The following is a 23,247-nucleotide window of genomic DNA, read 5'->3' on the forward strand; positions in this document are numbered from 1 at the left end:
GTTTCATACCAATGACAACAGTCCTCTCTATGTACACCAAAGATGAATATATGCAAATATATATAGGTTATTAAAGTATTAATTTCATGCAGTCTAGCATGTGTGTGTGTATAAGTAGGAAAAGCGAGAGCGAGAGAGAGAGAGAGAGAGAGAGAGAGAGAGAGAGAGAGGAAGTCTGTGAGGTTGTCAGTATGAGGAAATGAGACAGATAATACTGCTCACTCAGCTTAGATACAACTCATTGCTGGTTCAGAAGAACACTGTCCGTGTACTGTCCAGCTGTCCAGGCCTGTTGTGTGTTGTAAACCCTACTAATGAGTAGACAGTAACAGAAACTACTGGTATCTGTGTCATCAGGCGTGTTCAGCCTGTATGACCATATCAGGAACACGGAACCCGCACCTGTAAGCTGACGTCATACGCTGAAAGTACCTGCTGCAACCCGTCGAGCTGAACTCAGTCGGGAGCTGAAACTACCACGAGAGGAGACAAAGAAACAGAGACGAAATTCGCAAAGGAATATATTTAAAGTTCACTGAAAAATCCCCTTTTGACATAAATTGCCAGGAATATTAAAGGAGGATTTACAGACAGATGGGGACCGCTCGATTCGCGGTTTTGGCAATTTTGGTAAACGTCTTTCAGGTAAGATTTCCTGCTTTTGTTGTAAGTTAACGTTAACTCTTTAAACGGCCCTCGCCCATTTCTGTTCGAGTTTTCTATCGTGTTTGATTCAAAGAACGATAAATACCGGTAAATGGTTATTTTATGTTGTTAACGTTACTTTGCTGATAGGACACTGTTTGGGTGTTTTAAGAAAGCTTCGTTGAATGGCAATGTACGGGGATAATTTCGATAATGTAACAAGCAGCTTTTTATTGCAGTAAAATCTCTACTTTAAATAGTTACACCAAATGCCGCGGCTCTGCACTGTATACTATTTGGGCGGACGATTTTGACGGAAGTGTATTTTAATGCTTCGACCATATGAGAATTGAAGATGAGGGCTAAACTCTCAAATAATGGAAAAAATCCAGCCAGAATTTTTTTTCAACCACTTACAAAGACAAAGGAGCTTTACAAACATTTTTCCCCTAAAATTTGAGTCTTCCTCTCCTCGAGGAGTCAGTGGGTCTATACAGGCCTCGCCCTAGTTTCCTTGATGACGTTGCAGGCAGGTTGGATTCCGCTTGAAAATGTTTCGATTTTTATATGGTTTCGATTGGATTGCTTGCAAAACCACATTGGTTTCTACAATTAGTTCACGCATGCGTCCTTTACCATAACGTTGTAATAATTTCGTGATATAGTTCCTTGTCCATACTCGAATTATAGGTTTTGAAGAAAAGTTTTTTTAAGACACAGTTTTCAGAGATACAATGATTGATAGATGAAAACAACAATTTTAGCATAGCAAAAATGCTTTTTGTGCAGGTTCCAGCTTTTCCAATGTGACTGATTTTTTTTCTCAGTAGGTATCATGTTATATTGTCTTTGACCTTCGGAATGGAAAAAAACAACTGCAATTTAGACACCTTACCTTGAGATCTCTGGAGGCTATTTGGGATGGGCATGTTCATCATTATTTTAACATTTTACTGACCAAACTAAACAATGTTTAAAAAATATTTAGAAATTAATCGACAGTGCAAATAGTTGGTAGCCAGGAGTTGACCTGTTGACTTATTGTGTGGCGTTTTAATTTTATCCACCTCAGTTGGGGATTACACCAGTGAATACAGTGTTTAATCAAACAGAATGCCATTTAAAATTTCCAGACTGATAAAAAGTTTTCCTGTGGCTCACTGATTGAACATACGTGTGTATTGTAACCCATTTAAAGGCTTTTTTTTCCCTTTTTTAGGCCTCTTTGGTAGTGACTGTTGAGGAGCCAACATGTGTTCCAGGTTTCAAGTCGAATATGTTGATTTTCAAAGTATCCAGAAAGCACCTGGATCGGATCTTAAGACTGGGAAAAGGTATGAACAATTCAGAAAGTTGTTCTCTCACTCATTGGCTAAAGCACACCAGAAGGAAAAGATGTTAAGTTCAATATCATAATATATTAATTTTTTTAGATTCTACATTGTCGAAAGAACATTTTATCTATGGAAGTATACTGACCTAAATTAAAGTATTAGTGAAACCTGACCTTCTACAGATAAGCTGTTATTGTTCTAATCCCCAAACAACCTCATGTCTCAACTTGCACTCACCTTGCACCTCATGAAATGCTTTTGCCTGTGAGGCAAAACAATGTCCCCAAGCCTGTTTTGCAGGCCTTGCTTTTGAATAGAGTCAAATACTCAAAGTTAAGGTGTGCTACACAACTGTAGTTTTGTATGTTTGTCATTGAAGTTTTCCACTGTCTTTTTATCCCCAACGGCCTCAGTAGAATATCTAACTGAAACTGACATTCAGAACCTCTAACAGACATAATCTTGCCCATGTCGGTTATTTGATTTGATTTTTTTTTTTTTTAAATATATTTTGTTTATCATTTCCCCACCAGGATTGCCCACTCTCACGCCTCTGGCGTGAGTCTCACTTTTTTATAGGCCTAATATCGTGTGTGTTGTGACCTTACTAATGGAGCAACTCATGTCACACAGGTTGTGTGTAATTTACTACCAAGCTGGTGTTGCACATGAGAAATAATAACTCAACGGGGGGGGGGGTTTGTTCACTTTTTGGGATGATGAGAGGAGACACAGCAGAGTTAGTCTCTTAAAAAGACTAAAACTGCACAAATATGGCAACATTTTGGATTTCAAGTAGACAAAAGAGGTGTCCTTTACGGATGCAAATGCTGTTGTGTACATCATGTTTCTATTTATATTTGATGCTCGCTTTTAAAGCGCCACGGTGGAAGAGGAACGGCTGATTCATGAGGTTGAAATGAGGGATTATATGCATGAAACCTACTTTTTTGACTACAAAAATCTAAACACTGTCAGCTGACTGGAGGGAGATAGCTGGGGAGCTAAAAGTTTCTGCTAAGGTAAATGAGTATTGCTAAAAACAAGCAAGGCTAATGTTACGTGCTTTTGGCTATATTATATAATTTTTAAAGCACTTTGAGTTTACATGTATTGAAATATGCTTTATAATTTAAATTGCCATTGCCATCTTTCAGTCTGCTATGTCATAAACTATAGGCTACTGACAAACTGATACTTTATGTTAATATCGGTTATATTGGAAAAGGAAAATGATGGGGTCACTGGCAAGAAAGGATATATGAATAGGGATGGGTATCCATTGATCGCAGTTACTATAATTTCAGTTACTGTGCCGTTTTCATTTATCAGTGCTGGAATGTAACTAAAGTACATTTACTCAAATACAAATCTGAGGGACATTTACATTACTTAAGTATTTAAATGTCATGCTACTTTGAAGTTCTACTCATCTACACTTGCGAGGCAAATATTGTACATCTATCTATCTTTCTAACTTTTATATATATATATATATATATATATATATATATATATATATATATATATATATACATACACACACACGTGTAATGTGTGTGTTCCTTTTAGTTATAGCAGTTATTTTGGTTCATGAAATGTATTTAAACCTTTCTGTTTTCATACTTCAATATATTTCCTTGATTGTACTTATATACTACTAAAGTAAGATTTTTAATCCAGGGCTTTTACTTGTACTAGAGTATTTTACAATGTGGTACTTTTACTAAGGCTGAAAAAAGGATCTGGTGGATCTCTCCAATCTTTGGCAATCTCAGAGTGTTTGCACATGGTACAGCACCTGCCCTTATACAGTGTTTATAGGGTTTTACCAATGTTAAAAAGTGACTAATGATCAAGTTGGATTCATCATTGAGCACATCTTGATCAGAGCAGATTTGGAAGAATGTTTGTTGTTGTTATTGAACTTTTGTTCCTGAAATTGACTTGTCATATATATTCTTTAACCAGAATATTTAGACAAAGTATATGAGAAAATTTAAGAGAATGTTTCTGCATAAGGGCTATTGTTCATTAACTTCCCCCTATGTAGTTCACAAAGTGGTTTGCAATATACCATCAGCTGTGGGTATGATGCACACTGGGACTCACTGCTTTGGATGCAATAGAGAGGGAGTGCACTCTGCTGGACAGACTTTGCAAAAACACCATGTTTGAATCACCCTAAAGATTGTTCTCAGGATTGCATGTAATGAAAAAAATGTTTTCATATCTGCGCATATAAGAAAAGCATTATCTGTGGTAGGCCCATACTAGGCGATCAGCTGGCCAATAAATCAATGGGGCTCTAGAGAATACACATACTGTAGCTGCTGTGAGGGTCCAAGGGCAGAGGGATGTCATATGCTATAAAGTCCTGTGGGGCAAATTTTGATTTATAATAATGGGCTTTATAAATAAAATAGAATTGAATTGAAATTGAAAATTGAAAATTGAACAAAGACAGCAAATGAAGGAACCTGCTGACATGGTAACAGCTGTATTTTCAAACACAATCAAGAGCAAGCCCATGTTCTGAATGCTGTCTGGTAGCTGGAGTATTAACATAGCTTTTTCCTACACTCCAGTAAACATTCATTTTCCTCAGTGAAATTTTCTCTATTCCCAAGAGCATCAATATCAGGTGTTGTCCTGATAAATAAAAATAAATTTATCAGGTCTGAAAATATTTCTGCTCAACCTCAAGAAATGGGAGGGGCCATTGGTGGAGAGGAGAGGCAGAGTGCAGGGAGAGATGAGGAGGAGTAAGGTGAGGAGTAGATTCAGCTGCAGTGGCATTAAGTGTGTATTATGGAAAACTGACTTTACATTTTAAACATTTTTATTTTTGTTATATTTTATTTAAAGTACCACTAGAACATACTTAAATACAATATACTTAATGACAGTACGCATTGTGCCATATTTTTGAGGTGTTATAAACTAAACTGATAATCCTAAAGTATCTGAAATTGTGGTTCATTGGCATGAAATTAAAATGCTATGAAAATGACTAATCCAAAAGTTTTCACCATGGCCAAAGGCCGCTGCACCTACCACCACCGGCCTATTTGGTGCCAGGAAAAACCCTGTGAGAGTTTCAGTCATCCATGGTATTTTGTTGTCTTCCAACCACTTGCCTTGCTTGCTTGCTGTCCGTTAGTAGTACAGTTGTGTACTGTTGTTCCTTTTATAAAGAACTTGAGCTTGTGACTTGTGTGTATGAAAATAAAGTCACTGTACACCAGGCCAAAGACTTTATAATAGTCTTCCATTTTGAGACTAAATTAAATAATTCTCTGTCATCATCCTGTTCGACAGGTTGTTCCTTGAAAATGTATTTAATGTTTATCTTGTTACTTAACGTAAAACTATTTCTGATGGACAGAAGAGGGTGCAATTATTCTCCTTCAGTTATGTTATGTTACATATGTTGATGATTAAGTAGGGATGCACGATAATTATTGGTCCAGGTAATTATCGTCCTGATAATGGGTTTTCTGACGTCATACCGATAATTCCAATAATAAAATTTTGGGCCTATAAATAGAACCGATAATAATAAGCATAAATCTCTTTGATTTCGCTTGCTTTGCCCATTGTTTCTCTCTGCCAGTACTACACACACTGCATTATGCTGCGTGTGACTAAACTGCGGTGCCTGCTAGATTAGTCCAAAACATGTCATTGCAGTCAGCTGCAGGGTTGAGTGGGAGTGTAGGGGACACTGTTTTGGATGTTGTTGTAATAAAACGTTTCCTCATCCAAAAAAAAGGAATGTGATGATCCTCTCAGTGGCGTTGTTTTAAAAAACGCAACAGGAGAAACACTTGGCGACTTATTTAGATCATCAGGGAGCAAGGAGAAAATATACTGCCGTTTATTACCATGCTTGCTGCTTACAGTTGAACTGCTGAACACCGCTGTAAGCGGCCGCCGTCTCCCCTCTCTCTCTTCCTGCTCCATGTGTGTGTGATGGTGACCTGATGAGAGGACACGCTGCATGCAGTGTCAGTTCAGTTGTAGTGTGTTTCCAACTCTGATATTGAAACAATAAACTGATATCTGATGTTTGATTCCTTCCAACTCACAATCAGCAGAATATACAGTATGCAGCAAAGCCAATAGGCCTACTTAGGGACTGTTCTGAAGCTTTGGTACTTCCTGACATTTTGGAGAATGTTCCACTCTAAAGTTCCACTCTAACTCAAACAGAAAATTTTTTAGGCATTATTTTGTACAATTAAAGTCGACATAAGAAAATAAGAGGAAAACATATATGTATATAATTAAAGCTGCAAGCAGCGATGAACGGGCCCTCACACCCCACACAGGTCGGGGCTACTGGCAGGATTCCGAGTGACACAATCGTTCATTTCAAGTCAGAGAAAGTATGCAGAGAGTTTGGACCCTTAAGTGGGATATTTTCATGATATAGTACTTCCTGCGTCCACTAGATGGCACTGGAGGCCACACAAAATATACATCATCTTGGTCTACATCATTTTTAGACCAAACCATGTAAATTTTTACATCAAAGGGTAGTTGTGTTTTACGAAGCTTACTTCCTTTTGCCAGCAGGTGGCACAGTGAGTATCATAGTGACATGACATGTTGATCTGTGCAGGGCTGCAGCCTGATTACAACTGTGAAATATGGGGCCAATCAGTCGATGCAAAGTGAAGTTACAACAACAACTATGTTTTTGGCGGCGACCAATGGGTCTCAAACCTATACTTCAGAGGGACGCATCATTAAGGTTTTAAAGCTTTTGTCACCAGATTTGAAGTCAATTGGTGTGACAAAAACTCATGAATTGAATAACTTTTGATGTTCCGGGCCTTCTGAGAGGATGTGTAAAATTTGAAGTCAATCAGATGCAATCTGTGGAAGATCAAAAAATTTAGACCCCTGAAAACGGCTAAAATTGGCCAAAATTGGAGATTCAATTCAAAATGGCTGACTTCCTGTTGGGTTTAGGGTATGGGTCCAAGAGGCTTTTTTCTAGGTCTTGGGATGTTATACATGCCTACCAAGTTTTGTAGCTCTACGTGAAATCTACTACAGGGGCTGTTTCGTTGAAATTTTGTAGGGGGTGCTACAGAGCCATTTTGGCACACAAGTAAAAAAGATCATATCAGTTATCACATTTTAGGACTTCTGATCTGTGTGCCACGTTTGGTGAATTTTGGTGCATGCCTTGCCCCTCAAAAAGTGCCTCCAGTTTTATGGCGAATAATGCAGAAGGAGTTCTGGGAGGAATACTTCGAAGACCTCTGGACTGGCAGACTGGGGTGGTGGTCACTCTTTAAGAAGGGGGATTGGAGGGTGTGTTCCAACAAAAGGGGGATCTCACTCCTCAGCCTCCCTGGTAAGGTCTATTCAGTGGTACTGGAGAGGAGGGTCGGCCGGACAGTCGAACCTCGGATTTAGGAGGAGCAATGCGGTTTTTATCCTGGTCGTGGAACTGTGGATCAGTTCTGGACCCTTGGCAGGATCCTTGAGGTTGCGTGGGAGTTTGCCCAACCAGCCCACATGTTCTTTGAGGACCCAGAGAAGGCATTTGACCGTGTCCCTCGGGGAGTCCTGTGGGGGGTACTCTAGGAATATGGGGTATCGGACCCTCTGATACGGGCCGTCCGTTCCCTGTATGACCGGTGCCAGAGCTTAGTCTGCACTGCCGTCAGTAAGTCGGACTTGTTTCCACTGAGGGTTGGACTCCGCCAGGGCTGCCCTTTGTCACCGATTCATAACTTTTATGGACAGAATCTCTAGGCGCAGCCAGGGCATTGAGGGGCTCCGGTTTGGTGACCTTAGGATTGGGTCGCTGCTTTTTCACAGATTATGTGGTCCTGTTGGCTTCATCAGCCCGTGACCTTCAGCTCTCACTGGATCGGTTCGCAGGTGAGTGTGAAGCAGCTGGGATGAGAATCGGCACTTCCAAACCCAAGGTTCTCAGTTGGAAAAGGGTGAAGTGCCCTCTCCAGATCGGGGAGGAGAACCTGCCCCAAGCGGAGGAGTTCAAGTACCTTGGGGTCTTGTTCAGAAGTGGGGGAAGGATGGAGTGGGAGATCGACAGGCGGATCGGTGCAGCGTCTGGAGTAATGTGGACTCTGCACCGATCTGTTGTGGTGAAGAGGGAGCTAAGCCGAAAGGCAACGCTCTGGATTTACCGGTCGATCTTCATTCCTACCATCACCTATGGTCATGAGCTTTGGGTAGTGACTGAAAGAACAAGATTGCGGGTACAAGCGGCCGAAATGAGCTTCCTTCGTAGGGTGGCTGGGCTCTCCCTTAGAGATAGGGTGAGTAGCTCAGTCACCTGGGAGGAGTAGAGTAGAGCCACTGCTCCTCCGCAGAAGAGCCAGATGAGGTGGCTGGCATCTAATTAGGATGCCTCCCGGATGCCTCTCTGGTGAGGTGTTCAGGGCATGTCCCACTGGTAGAAGACCCTGCGGAACACCCAGGACATGCTGGAGAGACTATGTCTCTCAGCTGGCCTAGGAACACTTCGGGTTCCGCCAGGAAGAGCTAGACAAAGTGGCCGGGGAGAGGGAAGTCTGGGCTTCCCTTCTTAGGCTGATGCCCCTGCAACCCGACCCTGGATAAGCAGAAGAAAATGGATGGGTGGATGGATAATGTGTAACTTTGGCAACAGCGTTTGATGTAAACTCAAAAGTTTAATTTCTGTGCATCATGAAGGTCTTTACAGTATTCTAATTGAATATGAGGTCAATTGAGTTAACGTGCTACATGGGAAAAATCAAAGAGTCAAAAAAGTAACTTCCTGCTACCAATAGGTGGCACTATGACTATGATTCAAAATTGCACTGCAGATGTCTTCAGGCGTGGACTTGTATCAAATCTGTGAAATATTTTAAAGATCTGACCATCTGGGGCAAAGTTACAACAGTTTTTGATGTCATGTTGAAACATCAAAATTGTCCAACCCACCAGGGTAGCGCCTTTTGATGAAAACTCACAATATTCATTTTCAAGCATCATCAACATTTTAAATATTTTTAGAGACCATTTTGAGATCAATCGAGTCAACCTGCTGTGAGCTGGACTTCTTAGTGTAAAAGTCTGCCTTTCCAGGATGGGACTGTCATCAAACATGTGATTTGGTGCAGATTGACCCATGTCCCTCAGAGTTATTAACTACTTCCTGTTTACTTCCTGGTTCAGGGTGAAACATGGCACAATGTTTGGCCTAATAACGGCTACATGGTGTGACGAAAAGTCACGATTTTAATAACTTTTGATGACCAAGTCCTTCTGAGAAGACATTTTAATTTTGAAGTCAATCAGATGAAATCTGTAGGAAAAGATGTAAAAAAAAATACAACCCCTGAAAATGGCCAAAAACACGCAGAAATTGCAACTTCAAATCAAAAAGGCCGGCCTCCTGTTGGATTTGCTGTATGGGTCCAAGAGACCTTTTTGTTTGTCTCTAACTAACCTCTAACCAATTTTGGTTAATGTTGGTGAAAGCAGAGGCGGGGGCTGTTTCACACAAATGTAATAGGGGGTGCTCCTCAGCCATTTTTCAAAAAATTAGCGCCTTAAAATTTCAAATTTTTCACCAGACCTGATAAAGCTGCAAAGTTTCATGAGTGTTTGAGTATAATAAATCCCCCAAAAAGGCAATTCCTTGGATTTCAATAGGGTCCTCGCACCCGTTCGGGCCCTAATAATTCCTTGGATTTCAATAGGTTATTCGAACCCGTCTGATACTTGGGTCCTAATAATTCCCTTAGTTTCAAGAGGGTCCTCGCACTGTTCGGTGCCCGGGACCTCATTATAATTCCTTCAGTTTAGAGATGGTCCTTGCACTGTTGGTGCTGGTCCTGATAATTCCTTCAGTTTAAAGAGGGTCCTCGCAACGTTCAGTGCTCGGGCCCTTATAACAATTCCTTCAGTTTCAAGAGGATCCTTGCACTGTTCGGTGCTTGGGCCCTAAAATTGAAATTGATTTTGCTCTTCAAAGTGACTTCTTTTACAAAAAGACAATATTCCCAGCTTTTTGTCTGAAATGCCATTTCTTTTAATGGAAATGCACAAATTCAGATGTTGATAAAAAAGGATCGGAAGAAGCTAGAATGACATGTTTTTTTGTGAATAAAAGCTGAAGATTTGTTCTTTACCTAGATTTGTTCATTGTTTTTATATTCAAAACACAAAATGAAGTCACAACAGTCTACTTTCTATCTGTATTTGTCAGTGTTTTATCTACAGACTAAGCAGCCGTAAGCTTTTGATTGTATGAAAGCTTTTCTAATTTTATTGAGTGATACAATTTACAGCTACTCTGATTTGACAGATTATTAGAGCATTTCATTTGAAAACAAAATGTCCATTTTAGGAGTCAGAACTGTTCTTGTTTTTGTTGTGTTAACTGTAGTGATGTCAGTTATATTTGGTTAGGTCAGAGCTATAATGTTAAATTAATCTATACTCACTACATCTCAGCCTCTCTTAACCTCAGCTAAGTAAAAACAAACCAAAAGAAATTATCTGTTATCGGTATCTTATCTTCTTCGGCCACAAGAAGCTGGAAATTATTGGTTATCGGTATCAGTTGAAAAAATCATTATTGTTTATCACTATTATTAAAGTATCATTAAATTTGCAAATGTCACTGCTATAGAGGTCTTAAAAAAAATTAGGTCATTCCTATATACTGGATAATAAGTTGATATGTAGTTATCATGACAGGCCTACAGGTGAGTTAAAATAATGCAATGTGTAACTCAAAAATATGATGTGAAATGTTCCCATATTTGATTGGGATCCAGACCAGAGTCTGCCTTTTGAGCATGTATGACACAGGAGATGGAGAAGGTTTAATGTTTTTCACTGTTTACATGCAAGAGGCAATAATTACATTTTTTCACCTACCTTACCTTTACCTTTACCTTTCACCTTACCTTTAAAGATTTCTGTCAAAGTTTTGCAAAAAGATGAACATTTCTGTAATTATTTTATTTTCTCTGTATGTACTACACTTGTAATGTATGGCTTTTTCTTTTGTCCAATTCCAGTGGGCTTCACTGACTGCTCAGACCGTACAACATTTTTGTTCAGCAGTGATGACAACCATTTCGTGGTGCAGAAAGATGGCATATTGAAGGTCAGTAGAGTTCAACAGACTGGATTGTAGTATTGCACTTTCTGATGCCCGCCTGGTGCATTGCGACCCGGGTGGCAGGCAAGAGCAGGGTCCCTGGCATGCTGACCCCTATTTATTTATTCATTTTTAAATGTACTTATTTCTATAGTTATTTATGCATTTATTTGTGTTATTTCCCCTATTTGCCTAAAATAATACATAAATAAGTGCATAAATAATTACACAAATAAATGAAAAAAATTTAAAATTAATAAATAGATATGTAAAATGTAAAATGGGGAATCAAATAAATAGGGGAATTTATATACAAAGTGGAAAATAGCCGTAGAATATACTAGCAAATAAATATGAAAATGAATAAATTGATAAATAAAATGGAAAAATTAATAAATCATTTCATTTCATTTATCAATTGACACCTTTCTTTCTTTCTTGTTGATTTTGTCAGTAGACTATGAATGGTTGTCTGAAAGCGGTTGAGTTGTCAAACGACTAGAAAAGCACTATAGGAGTGCATGCCCATTTACCATTTGACACTAAAGATAAATAAATACCAGTATGTCAAAGTAAACTGAATTTATGAAAGTAAACTGTAGGGCTGTCCCCAACTCAGAATTATGTAAGTTGAATTGGATTTAGTATGTCATTACGAGTATTCAACGATTCATTTTGTTTTCCATATAAAGTTCCAAGTGTGAACGGGGCTCAGTAGGACATTTAGTGTGACAGCTGCATTCATGTGATATATTAAACAAACTAACAGTGCTAACAACAGGTCAGAAATGCATTTTTTACTCATACTACATATCAAACACAAGTCAGAAACTGCTGCATATTAACTTGCTGTGAGCTGTAATCTCACCGCTTGGAAGCAGAGACGCAGTCTCTCCCTCTATCTGTGCCAAGTATCTGCTCACTGCCTGTGTGTCTGCAGCTTTGTATTAAAGGGTAGCACGGAACTCAGGAGCTCTCAGTTGCAAAATCTGGAGACCAAATCAGCACACTGCACAGCCCATTGACAAGCAAAAGAAAGACTGGTTGACTAGAAGCAATCTCATTGTATTGAGGGGTCTCTGACTGATGATTCAAATCTCCAACTTTATAGGGGCAGCCCTAACAAAATGACTTATAAGTCATTTTTAACCATAAAGATCAATCTGAATCTTAACCATAGCAGCGCATGTAGATGCAAATCCATGCTACTTAAAATCAAACCGAAAGTGTCGGATGAAGAGAGGGAGGAGAGCCATCATCAGGACAAGGCTGACCTGACTTGGACCGAGAGCTCCTCCTCTACCAAGCCTTCTTCTGGCTAAAGTCTGGTCGAAGAAGAATGAAGTGGATGAGATGCGATTGAGGCTCACTCAGCAACTGAAAATCAGAGACTGTTCTGTGCACATCATCGCAGAGACCCCTAATATCTAAGCTGTTGCACTGGGTGGGCGAATCTTGTTCAGTGGCGACAGGATAGAAGACTCCAATGCAATTTCAAAAAATGCACTGCAGGAATTGTATGATGCCATCAGCAGCAACATGCCCTAGTAAACCGATGGTATTTTCATAGTACCTGCTGATTTTAATCAACTCATCCTTCAACTCCAAAGATTGCTCTTAGCTGTAGCATCTTACGGCTAGTGGTTGTTTTTGTCAGTGCAGTTGTTCCGGAGTCTGAAGGCTGGTGAACAGACCCCCCAATTAGTCATGTCATCCACAAGACATCCACACATTTTTAGTCAGCGTGCTGCAGTTTTTCATGTTGTTCTTCTTCTCTGTGTTTATTGGCCACCCCAACCAACTTTATGGTGTGCCCAACTCACTGTGTCTTGTGTGCAGATGCTGCCCTTGTTAAGTCAGTGAAAGTAATCTGGCTTCATATTTTTGGCTTTATTTATCTATCAACTAATTTTAATTATTGGATTAATAAATAATTATAAAAATGTCACCTCATCAGCTGATAATTTATCTGACCAATACGTATCATGCATCCGTAATCCTAGGGGAGGCTGGGAACATGGAATTCGAGTGGGACATGTTCACAGCCTTGTGAGGCAGCTGCTATAGGTTGTGTTCGAACAGTCATTGGTGCCTGTCGGGGAAGCAAACAAGAATTTGCTGGTGGACAACATTGGTGAAAGATAGCTTTAACCTGAAGAGGAAGGCCTTTCTGGCTTGGTTGGTCTTGGTTCTCACAAGAAAACAAACAGGTATCAGTTGGCCATAAAGATAAGGCAGTCACCAAGGCAAAAATCTGAGTGTTGCTTAAATTTGGGAAGGCAATGGAGAAAGAGTTTTGTTGTCCTTAAGGAAAAGGCAAACTGTTTAATGCCTCACGAGGGGAAAGCTTGTCTCAAGCTTTGTTTAGCAAGGGAGGAGAAATGCTGACTCAGACAGGACTTATTTTTGAACACTGAAAAGAAAATTTTGAGGAACTCTCCAGCAAATACATCTCCCTTGATGCAAGTCTGAAGACTTATGGGAAGCCTCACTCATGTCCCTGGCAGAGGTTGCTGAGGTAGTCAAAAAGCTCCTTAGTGACAAGGTGCTAGGTGTGGATGAGATTCTGGCTGTAGAATTGTGGACCAGCTTTTTAGTCTTTCAGAGCTGGAGGGGTCATGGGTATATGCCCTATCCAGTCTGTTTTGTAAACTTGGAGAAGACTTATGACCATGTACCTGGGGAGTCCTTCTAGGGGCGCTGCAGGAATACGGGTTATTGGGGTCGTTATTATGAGCCATCCGGCCTTTTTATTACTAAAGTGAGAGCTGTGTCTGCCAGGGATGGACCAGAATATTCAGCCATTAGAATTTTTGTTAATTAGTTTGGTATGCGGTTTTCAATTTCAGCTATTTGCTTTTTTGTTTGTTTTTGTTTTTGTAGAGGACTAATGTCATTTCAATGTTTGTTAAAAAAAAGGAATAAATACATCTTAAGTTATTAAGAACACTGGACACTGGACACAGGTTATTGTGTTGTGTAAAATGTTAAAACCGCTGCTCTTCCATCGTTATAGAGACTACGGATTAAACTTTAGAACGATTATCGTCAGTTTTGGTTTTATTTTGTCATATAGCGAGCTTGCTTCAGTTCAGAAATGTGGCCTACATGTTACCATTGCTAATGAGTGTTTTTGTTTTTCCCCTCAGATAAAAAGACCATTTGATATTCATGGACAGAGGGAATTTGTCATCCACTCGTGGGACTCCCAAGGCTGTAAAATGAGTGTTCCTGTCAGAGTATTGCACCATGAGCATCACAGTGGAACCCACCACCTACATGTTAAACATCACCATAATGACCACAAGCACGATGACCATCAGCACCACCTTACTGAGGTGGACTCTGCTAATAACACAAAGGTGGGACTAGAGACACTATTGAAGGGGCACAAAAGAAGTCTAAATAAAAGAGAATACTCTCAAAACTTATTTTATGTCAAATATTTGTTGCAGGCAGCCCATGAATTAAATTTGTGTTTAACAAGGGTCTGAAACAATAAACACTTTATTTGAAGCAGTACTGACAGTGAAAATGCTTTGCAAACTAAGGCCCGTTTCACACAGCGCATCAGAAGTGCATGACTTAAGCCTCGTCAAACTGCAGTGTGTTTCATGCTTGTGGTGTTCGCACATGTAGTGTCGTTTCAACGTCACTGCTGGCCCGTAGATATTAGTACTGTATTTCCATATTCCCAAGCACAGATTCCACTCATTTGTGAAGTTGTGCCTGTTCTTGCAATGCCAACAACAGGGTCATGCAAATATTTCAAAATAAAATGCCTTGTGACAGTAACTGATGGGATTTTGTCCAGAGATTTTGTCATGGGCTTTTATTTTGAAAGGGAAGCAGAGAAGTTGAATTAAAACAGACAACTTTGTATTTATTCATCTCTGTGACTGAGAGAGACTTTTAAACTGCAGTAAAAGGTGGTCTAGAGTCTATATATCCATCAAAACACCATTCTCACTGTCTTTTTCTGCTGACAAACCTGTATAGCATGGGTGAAAAATGAATGAAAAACCTTGCCAAGGGCAGGGCTTAGCAGGAAATGGGCCATAATTTAGGTGTTCTTTGAGCAATCTTGATTAAATATAGGGGGGGCATCTGCTGCTGCCAAATGAACATACATACCAAGTTTCATCCTGTTTTGGTAAAAAGGTGGGCAAATGGCAGGATTATTAGTGTACTGGTATTGAAAGGCTTTATACATTTTAATGGTTGGAGAAGTGTGTTTGTCTCACTCCCTCTTTAGATAGAAATAAACAAGCTGAAATGATTTTGCTAATCCTTGTGAAGCCCAAAAGCAGCTTGCTGCTGCTTGTCGCTTTGGTTTTGGACATGGGGCTGCTTCATCCTAGTGGACAGAAGCAGGTTAGAACCTGTGTATTGCCGCTTGTGGCTATATTTTTTGTTTGTTTTTGCCTGGATGAATATAAAACCTAAGCTTTCTCTAAGCAATTGCCCAGTAGTTTGTGAGGTAATGATTACAAAGAATTTTTATAGGACTTGACTTGTTTCAAAAGTAACATAAGATTTTTATGCGTTGTTATTGTAATTTTCTGGATCCTGCATTTTAGGCCAATGTGAATCCAATGTTTAATATTCTGTTGTATTATAACTGGCTATAAATATGCATATTCTTCCAGAGTACAACCAATCTACAGCAGCCCATTCTGCATTTCCCCAAGTCTGGTGAAGGGCTGAGGAGGAGGAAGAGAGACTGGGTTATTCCTACACTTACTGTTGTTGAGAATGACAGAGGACCCTACCCCCTAAAAGTATCTCAAGTAAGAGGAACTAATTCAGCTTGTGTCTAAGAATTTGATACTGATCTGTATTTTGAAAACTGTTTTCTACAAAAGATGACTCCCTGTTGGTTTCCAATGTTACCTTTTTTTAAATTTTTTAAAGATTATTTTTGGGGTTTTTATTCCTTTTTTGATAGGGCAGCTTAAGTGTGAAAGGGGGAGAGAGAGAGTGGGTGACATGCAGCAAAGGGCCGAGGCCGGAATTGAACCCACATCCCCTGCAGCAAGTACATGGGGTGCCGACTCTACCAACTGAGCCACGAGGTGCCAGTTGCTGTGTGAACTTTGGCAGCTATTTTAGATTTAGTCATACACAATATTTACACTTAATGCAGACGCACCACCGAATGTCTGTAGTCTCCTGAGCTGGCAGCTCATGTCAGAGCTCATTTCTCTGCAATAGTAAATAACTTTTTGCATCTGTGCTCTTTTTTTAATAACATGTAATTTTGTGGCTGTGTGTATTTGTGTATGTTTAGACACAGCTGTGGAACAAATTGTCACAACATGATGAATTTTAGTCAAATAACGGAACGTTTAATGAATCTGAGGTGGATTCAAAACAGTTACAATCAAGATAATTTCAATATATAAAGCAATAAATAAATTAATAAATATAATTAAATTTAAGAGCATTTAAAACATTTATACACTTTGGTATGTGTTTTAGCTAGTGTTTTCTGTGCAAGTTTGACACGTACAGAATTGAAATCTGTCATTTCTCAATCAAAACAATAACAAAGGGTGGAATTTTATTGTTAAGTAATTGGCGACCCACTGTTTCTGTAGATGTGCTGCAGCTGACACACAGCTGACATGCACCTGACAAGAACTGCTCAGGCAGGCAGTGTGGATGCTCTCACATGATAACATGGGCGCCAAAATAAAAAACAACACGTTCACCACTGCTCATGCACTCCTGTGTGAAATGGGCCTTACTGTGTGAGGGGCATGGCCAAAATTGGCCTTAATTATAGAGCTCCCATCTTGCCGATTAGCATCATATCTCTTGAGCAGCGTAAGCACACAACTTCCAATTATTGATGAAAATTTAATGTACCTACGACGTACCATCTCATGGAAATTTGTGCAAACATTTCTGAAGAAGAAAAAATCATCACAAAAACAGTAGTCCTTGAGCTTGAAGCCCTGCGTTGCGTGCTGCGTTGCGTGCTGCGTTGCGTGCTGCGTTGCGTGCTGCGTTGCGTGCTGCGTTGCGTCATTTATGTTGTTGTGCACTCAACACATAAATAGGAGTGGAGAAACAGAGTGTTATGCACTAGAAGTATTTGGGACAACAGAATGTTGATGGCAGGCACTGTTACTCTTGAAATACAAATTGGTACAACATGGAGGAGAGAATATGGTCCTGTTTTTGTTATCAACGTGATGGCTTCTGTCAAGTGTTGAATTTTTATTTAGATGGGTAACTAACAAATGATTTACGAGCACACACTTACTGATCATCATTTGAAAAAGTTAAAAACTCAAACTCTGAGACCATAGCTAACTAATTTAAAACGACTACCCAGGTTCACTGTAAGCTGACTGATCAATCAGACTATTAAGATGCAGAAAAATGAATTAATTTCCACCTGAACTCTTTCTAAACATGCTAATCTTGAGGTTGACACTCATTTCCTATGAGAGTCGCTGATAAAAAGTAGACATTCAGTTCTGTCAGGAAAAACTGCGCTAAGTTCAGACTGTTAACTGCACTAACTGCACTGATACACCCACAGCTAGGTGATACACCCACACCTAGGTGAGCCTCCCACCTGCCTGTCAAAAGGCAAACAAACCATAAGCCCTCTGGAGATGGTGTGAATCTGAGTGGAATAATATTGTGATCGACAATCCGATGGCTGTTCACTCTCCTGCTACTTACTGGCTAATGAGCAAAGCTAACTGCTAACAGCCACTGCCGCAACAAAAACAAACTCCACAAATCCATTAAGCAGATCCACCATCCACAGTCAGACACACAGCTGAATTAAAGCTCAGAACTTGCACTGGCACTGTGTTTGGTGTGATTGTTTTGCAGTTAGCAAATAATCCTAGCGGCAATTATTTACTAGCGTTTATCTCATCTCGTCAATCGAAACAACGTTACTTTTGTCATAGTTTTTATATTAAAGATCTATTTTTAGCTCATTGATTTCTTGTCTTATGGCCAAAATACATGGGGCATGGACACAACGTGTCGCATAGGTGCTACGCAGCAGGATTTTTTTATCTGCCACATGGGCTCTGTCTTTGCAGTGTGTTGTTTCTGCCAGCTTCAAAATCATGTAATGAGTATCGTTGAGTGATAATAAAGTTGTTTATGTGAAGTCTGGAAGTGTGGGCTGTATTAACTGATACTGATGCTGCTGGCAGCCGTCATGCTGTGGCAGACATGCCGCACTGTTACTGTGTCCCAGTTTTATTGCCCGTTAGTCGTGGTTTTAGTTAATAAACACTGGTTTCCAATGCAGTTATGGAGCTTTGCTTTTAATGTGTTTTTGTATGTTTGATGGTTTGTTTTATTTAATTTTTTGTAAACATTTCTATTTATAGTACATTAAAATTTAACTTTAATTTTCTTGTATACATCTCCTCCCACTCCTACCTAAATACAGCCATAATCAGTTATCTATTAACTGTTAGCTTGACCTGAAAAGTTAAATACCTTGTGTTCCTGGGACAACAAAGTTGTTTTTTTATGACCAGCGTAATCATCCCATTGTTAGGGAAATCAAAAGGTTGTTTCCTTGTAGTAATGAAAAAGCAAAGTTGTTTTCAGGTGCACCATGGCAGATTGGATGAAACGTTACTCTTTACCAGAGATCACAACATGATCAACATGTGATTTTGATAACAGGCTACAGAATGTTTTAACCAGGCTACTCTTGGCTACTTCCATAGTGCAGTGAGAAACTGTTTTGCAGTCATGTAACTATTGTTGTTTTCAGTGAGAGTGGTATAACTCTTTGTTGTTTTTTGTCCAGATCCGTTCCAATGAAGATAAAACAAAGAAGATCTATTACAGCATCACTGGTCCTGGAGCTGATCAGCCTCCTGCTGGCCTTTTCACCATGGACAGAGACAGTGGTTATCTGTATCTCACAGAACCACTAGACAGAGAGGAACAAGACAGGTATATGGTAAGGAACCTTCCTAATGATAGCTTTATACATACACTCACTTTTCAGGATCAGACAGACTCTTGACACACTTTGTATTGGATGTTTCTTCGGAATGCATCAGTATCTGCATTAAATGAGCGCTTTATATTATTCCACGCTCATTTTTAGTGATAAGCACAGTTGAGCAAATTTTTAGTAGTCACATAAAATCTTATAAGGTAAAATTCTAGTGATCTGTAATCCTGTAAAGTCATTTGTTTTATGCAATTAAAAATACTGAAATAATAACTACATGTGGGAGCAGGTAATGGCTTTATTTAGGATCCTTGTGGCAGAAGGTTGAAGCTCTCCTTGAGACTCTCCAATATTAGGATTGTGTTTCAGGTCACCTGTGCCAGCAATATTGGAGAATGTGCATGTGAAGTGTTATAATACAAATGTTTATGTTGTATGCAGTTTCAAGCACATGCTGTAGCAGATGGTTCAGGAAATGCTGAGGAGCCCATGGAAATTGTAGTGAAAGTAATTGACCAGAACGACAACAAACCTGTTTTCACTCAAGACACCTACCTGGGAGAAGTCGCTGAGGCATCACCAAAAGGTAATTTCAATGGATGGATTCGATGGATTATGTTTTACTTTAAAAGGCAAGTGTAGGATAGAACAGATTTAACCTAAAACTCTAATATAGTAGAACCCAGGACCTACTAGCTAGCTAGCTAATGCCCCATTTTTGCTTGTTAATTATGTAGAAATCATCCTTATTTATTAAATAGGGAACTCAATGTAGGGGACTATATAGAGTTTCAGATAACAAATGAAAGATAACTTAAGACCTTGGTAATTCCTCTCATTTGGCTGTAAGTCTAAATCTACCTTTCTTATGTGAACAGAATGCATTGTAGTAGTCTTAGGTAGCGATTTTAGGATAATTTGATCAGTCAATATGTTGCTTTGACAAGACTCCAAAATGACCTACTACTGGCACTGCACATACAGTATACTACAATCTTGAGGTCCACCATTAGATTGAAAAGAAAACTAGTACACTGTTAGCCCTGTATGGTGCAGCTTTATGTTGTAAATAACCTCTTTAATGAAGTGCTCTGAGTACTTATGAGAAACCTCTGTATTTAATTTTCACCTCTGACTTCCCTCTCTCAAGGTTTTCAGGTGATCAAGGTTGAGGCAACAGATAGTGACCAGCCAAATACTGACAACTCTGATATCCGCTACCAAATTTTGAGCCAGGAACCACAGTTGCCAAGTGACTTCCTCTTTGACATCAACCCAGTCAATGGAGCAATCAGAGTCAATGATGGTCAGCTAGACAGAGAGGTGAGGCTTCTTAAATATATTTAACTTGTACACGTGCCACATCTTTAACTGCCTGGAAAATGTGAGGTCAGGCACTGGGTGTTACTCTCGTGCCTACTTTGTGCCAACTTTCAAGAGCGTGGAGGTAGTTTTGACGTTGCTAAGGGGCCATAACCAGCACTGTATTACATTAGAAGAACTAGAGTATAGAATAACTGTGTAATAGTAGTGTAGTGAAGTAGTGTAACAATAGTATGAAACCACTGAATAAGCTCTCCTTAGGGTTGTAACAATAGACTTATTTGTACCGAACAGTCATGGTACGGGCACTTTCAGTACGGTCCAGAGGTGGACTGCAGTCCATAAATATTAATAATAGTTAATTTAGAATATTAGAGTGGCGAGGCTGAATGTTTATAAAGATGGCTTACATTTCTCTCCCTCTCCCACTGTACAAAAATGAAACCAAAATATCCCGAATACAGGCACTGCCATCTCCTGCTGGTGATGTTGTTTAGCGCCACAACCGTCTGTGCTGTAGCGATCTCTGCTGTATCCTGTTCCTGTCCATCCAATTGAGAGCAGCGCCATTGATTGCAAGCACACAGACTGGCACACACAGCTATTAATCATGACATGCAAACCCCATTTTTATAGCTTCAAATCACTAATTAAAGCTGAATTTATCCGAAAATTAAATAAATTATTATTGGGACACTGTGTAAAACATACCTAAGAAGAAAAATAAAGTGATTTGCAAATCATTTGTGGCCTACATTCAACTGGATACAGTTCAAAAACAACAAATTAAAAATGGTTCAAACTGATTAACTTAATTGTTTTTTTTTAAAATTGCAACATTACATAAAATGACTGCTTGACTTGAAGCAATATCGGTCAACTGAGTGGTCTCCAACTGATGATTTAAATATCTGACTTTAAAAGGGTAGCCCTAATGTTTATGGCTGTGTGACGTCACCTTTTCTTCAAACAACACTCAGTAAGTGTTTGGGAACTAAGGGCACTCATTTTTGAAGTTTTGAAAGTGGAATTGTCCTATTCTTGCTTCAGTTGCCAAACAGTCCATTGGCATATTTTGCATTTCATAATGCGCCACAGATTTTTAATTGCAGACAGCTCTGGACTGCAGGCAGGCCAGTTGCGTACCTGCTCTCTTTTACTATGAAGCCACACTTTTGGAACACATGCACTTTGTGTCAGTCCATCTCAGATGGGCTCGGGTCCAGAGAAGTTGAAGTTGTTTCTGGATGTTGTTGATATCTGGCTTTAACTTTGCATAGTAGAGTCTGAACTTGCATCTGTAGATGCAGCGATTAACTGTGTTTACTGACATGGGTTTTCCAAAGTGTTTCTGACCCTGTGTTGTAATATCCTTTATACTAGAGATGGCAATTTCGAAACTGAAGATCGAACTGTTTTGAAACGTGTCTTCACCTAGCTCAAGACGGGTTTCGAAACATCAGTACCAAACCCGGCAGATTAAATGTCCGTTAATGAATGAAACCCTCAAAATATTGTTCAAATGAACTGTAGCATAGTATAAGACCAATGTCATTAGGTCACATAGCTAATAATGATATGAAATAGTCACCTTATCCTACAAGAACTAAATCAATAGCAGTCTGATTCGATTTGCATGACCCCCATTGAGGTAGGCTTTTGGGCTGGGGAAAAGGGAGCTTACAACAAAAACAATGATAATGGGTGCAATGCAAGCTTCTACCAGTAGATGCCAATGTGGAGTGAACAGGTTTTGAATGGTTAAAAAGTACTGAAACGTTTCAAAGTTTCGAATTTGCCATCTCTACTTTATACAGTCATGCCAGGGGTGAAAGGTCATGGGCATTCATTATTTGGTTTAAGCCATGCCCCTTAAATGCAGAGTTTCTCAAATTCTCTGAATCTTTGTATGTTATTGACATCAGATGGCTGATATTCTTTGTCATTGTGTGTTGAGATAGGTTGTTCTTAAACTGTTGGACTGTTTGCCCATGCAGGTTTTCACAAAGTGACCGTCCTTACTTGTTCCAAACAGGTGTTTTTTAAGCATTCCACATCTTTCCCATGTATTGCAGGCATAAAATTCAGAATGGGTGTATATTTCACAGAAAACCATAAAGTTAATCGTTTCAAGATAAAATATTGAGTGTTATGTACTGTATTTAATTATAAGATTATATGTCAAAAAAAGACTTGTAAGCCATTGCACTCTGTTTTTATGTGTTTTACACAGCGTCCCACCCTTTTTGGAATTGGACTTCTAAATCAGCCTTATAAGAACTACCTAAAATGACAGATGCTGTTTTGGGAAAAATGTATTTGATATATACTTTAATACATCTGCTAACATGCAGAGGGCAGGGTTTATGACCTACTATTGCAGCCAGCCAGAGGGCAATCCAGATGTTCTGGTTTCACTTTTGTGGAGCTGTAATATTGTCAATTTGTATATGCAGTCTATTATATGGGCCAGATGTTTCTGTGGCAATGTCATTACTCCCTATTAGTAAATTGTGAAAAAATGTTTTGGGCATGTTTCAGTATCTCAATTAAAATAATCCATAGAGTTTGCTGATTTCTGGACAAACTGTCATTTATTTATGGCCAAATTTTGCACTTGTTTAGTGCTGTCAACTCTACCCATTGAGTGATTTCAAAATAATTTAACACAGGTGGTTCAACATTGTTTTGAAGCATATCTTGCAAGTTTTGTAGATTGGACAAACAATTTCTGATTTATAGTTTGTGTTATGCCACACTCATTTTTTAATTTGCTGCATTTTAGAAGATGTCATCATGTAACATCATCAAACTAGCTGAAGCTACGGAGAATGTCATGAGTTTCACAGCTTTATAAATTCTGT

The 23,247-nt window shown here is 39.3% G+C and overlaps 1 protein-coding gene across 1 annotated transcript in view; it reads left to right on the plus strand.

The window, feature by feature from the left end:
• The first annotated feature begins 332 nt into the window (after window positions 1–332).
• Window positions 333–23,247, plus strand: part of LOC121954201 (B-cadherin-like) — a 36,096-nt gene continuing 13,181 nt past the window's right edge. The window contains exons 1-8 of the mRNA XM_042501539.1: window positions 333–645; window positions 1,865–1,979; window positions 11,024–11,112; window positions 14,256–14,468; window positions 15,756–15,896; window positions 18,908–19,063; window positions 19,502–19,646; window positions 20,211–20,383. Of these exons, the coding sequence (XP_042357473.1) occupies window positions 595–645; window positions 1,865–1,979; window positions 11,024–11,112; window positions 14,256–14,468; window positions 15,756–15,896; window positions 18,908–19,063; window positions 19,502–19,646; window positions 20,211–20,383 (1,083 nt within the window). The 5' untranslated portion in view covers window positions 333–594. The remainder of the gene's footprint in view (window positions 646–1,864; window positions 1,980–11,023; window positions 11,113–14,255; window positions 14,469–15,755; window positions 15,897–18,907; window positions 19,064–19,501; window positions 19,647–20,210; window positions 20,384–23,247) is intronic.

The sequence above is a fragment of the Plectropomus leopardus genome, chromosome 15 (genome assembly GCF_008729295.1).
Source record: "Plectropomus leopardus isolate mb chromosome 15, YSFRI_Pleo_2.0, whole genome shotgun sequence".
NCBI lineage: Eukaryota > Metazoa > Chordata > Actinopteri > Perciformes > Serranidae > Plectropomus > Plectropomus leopardus.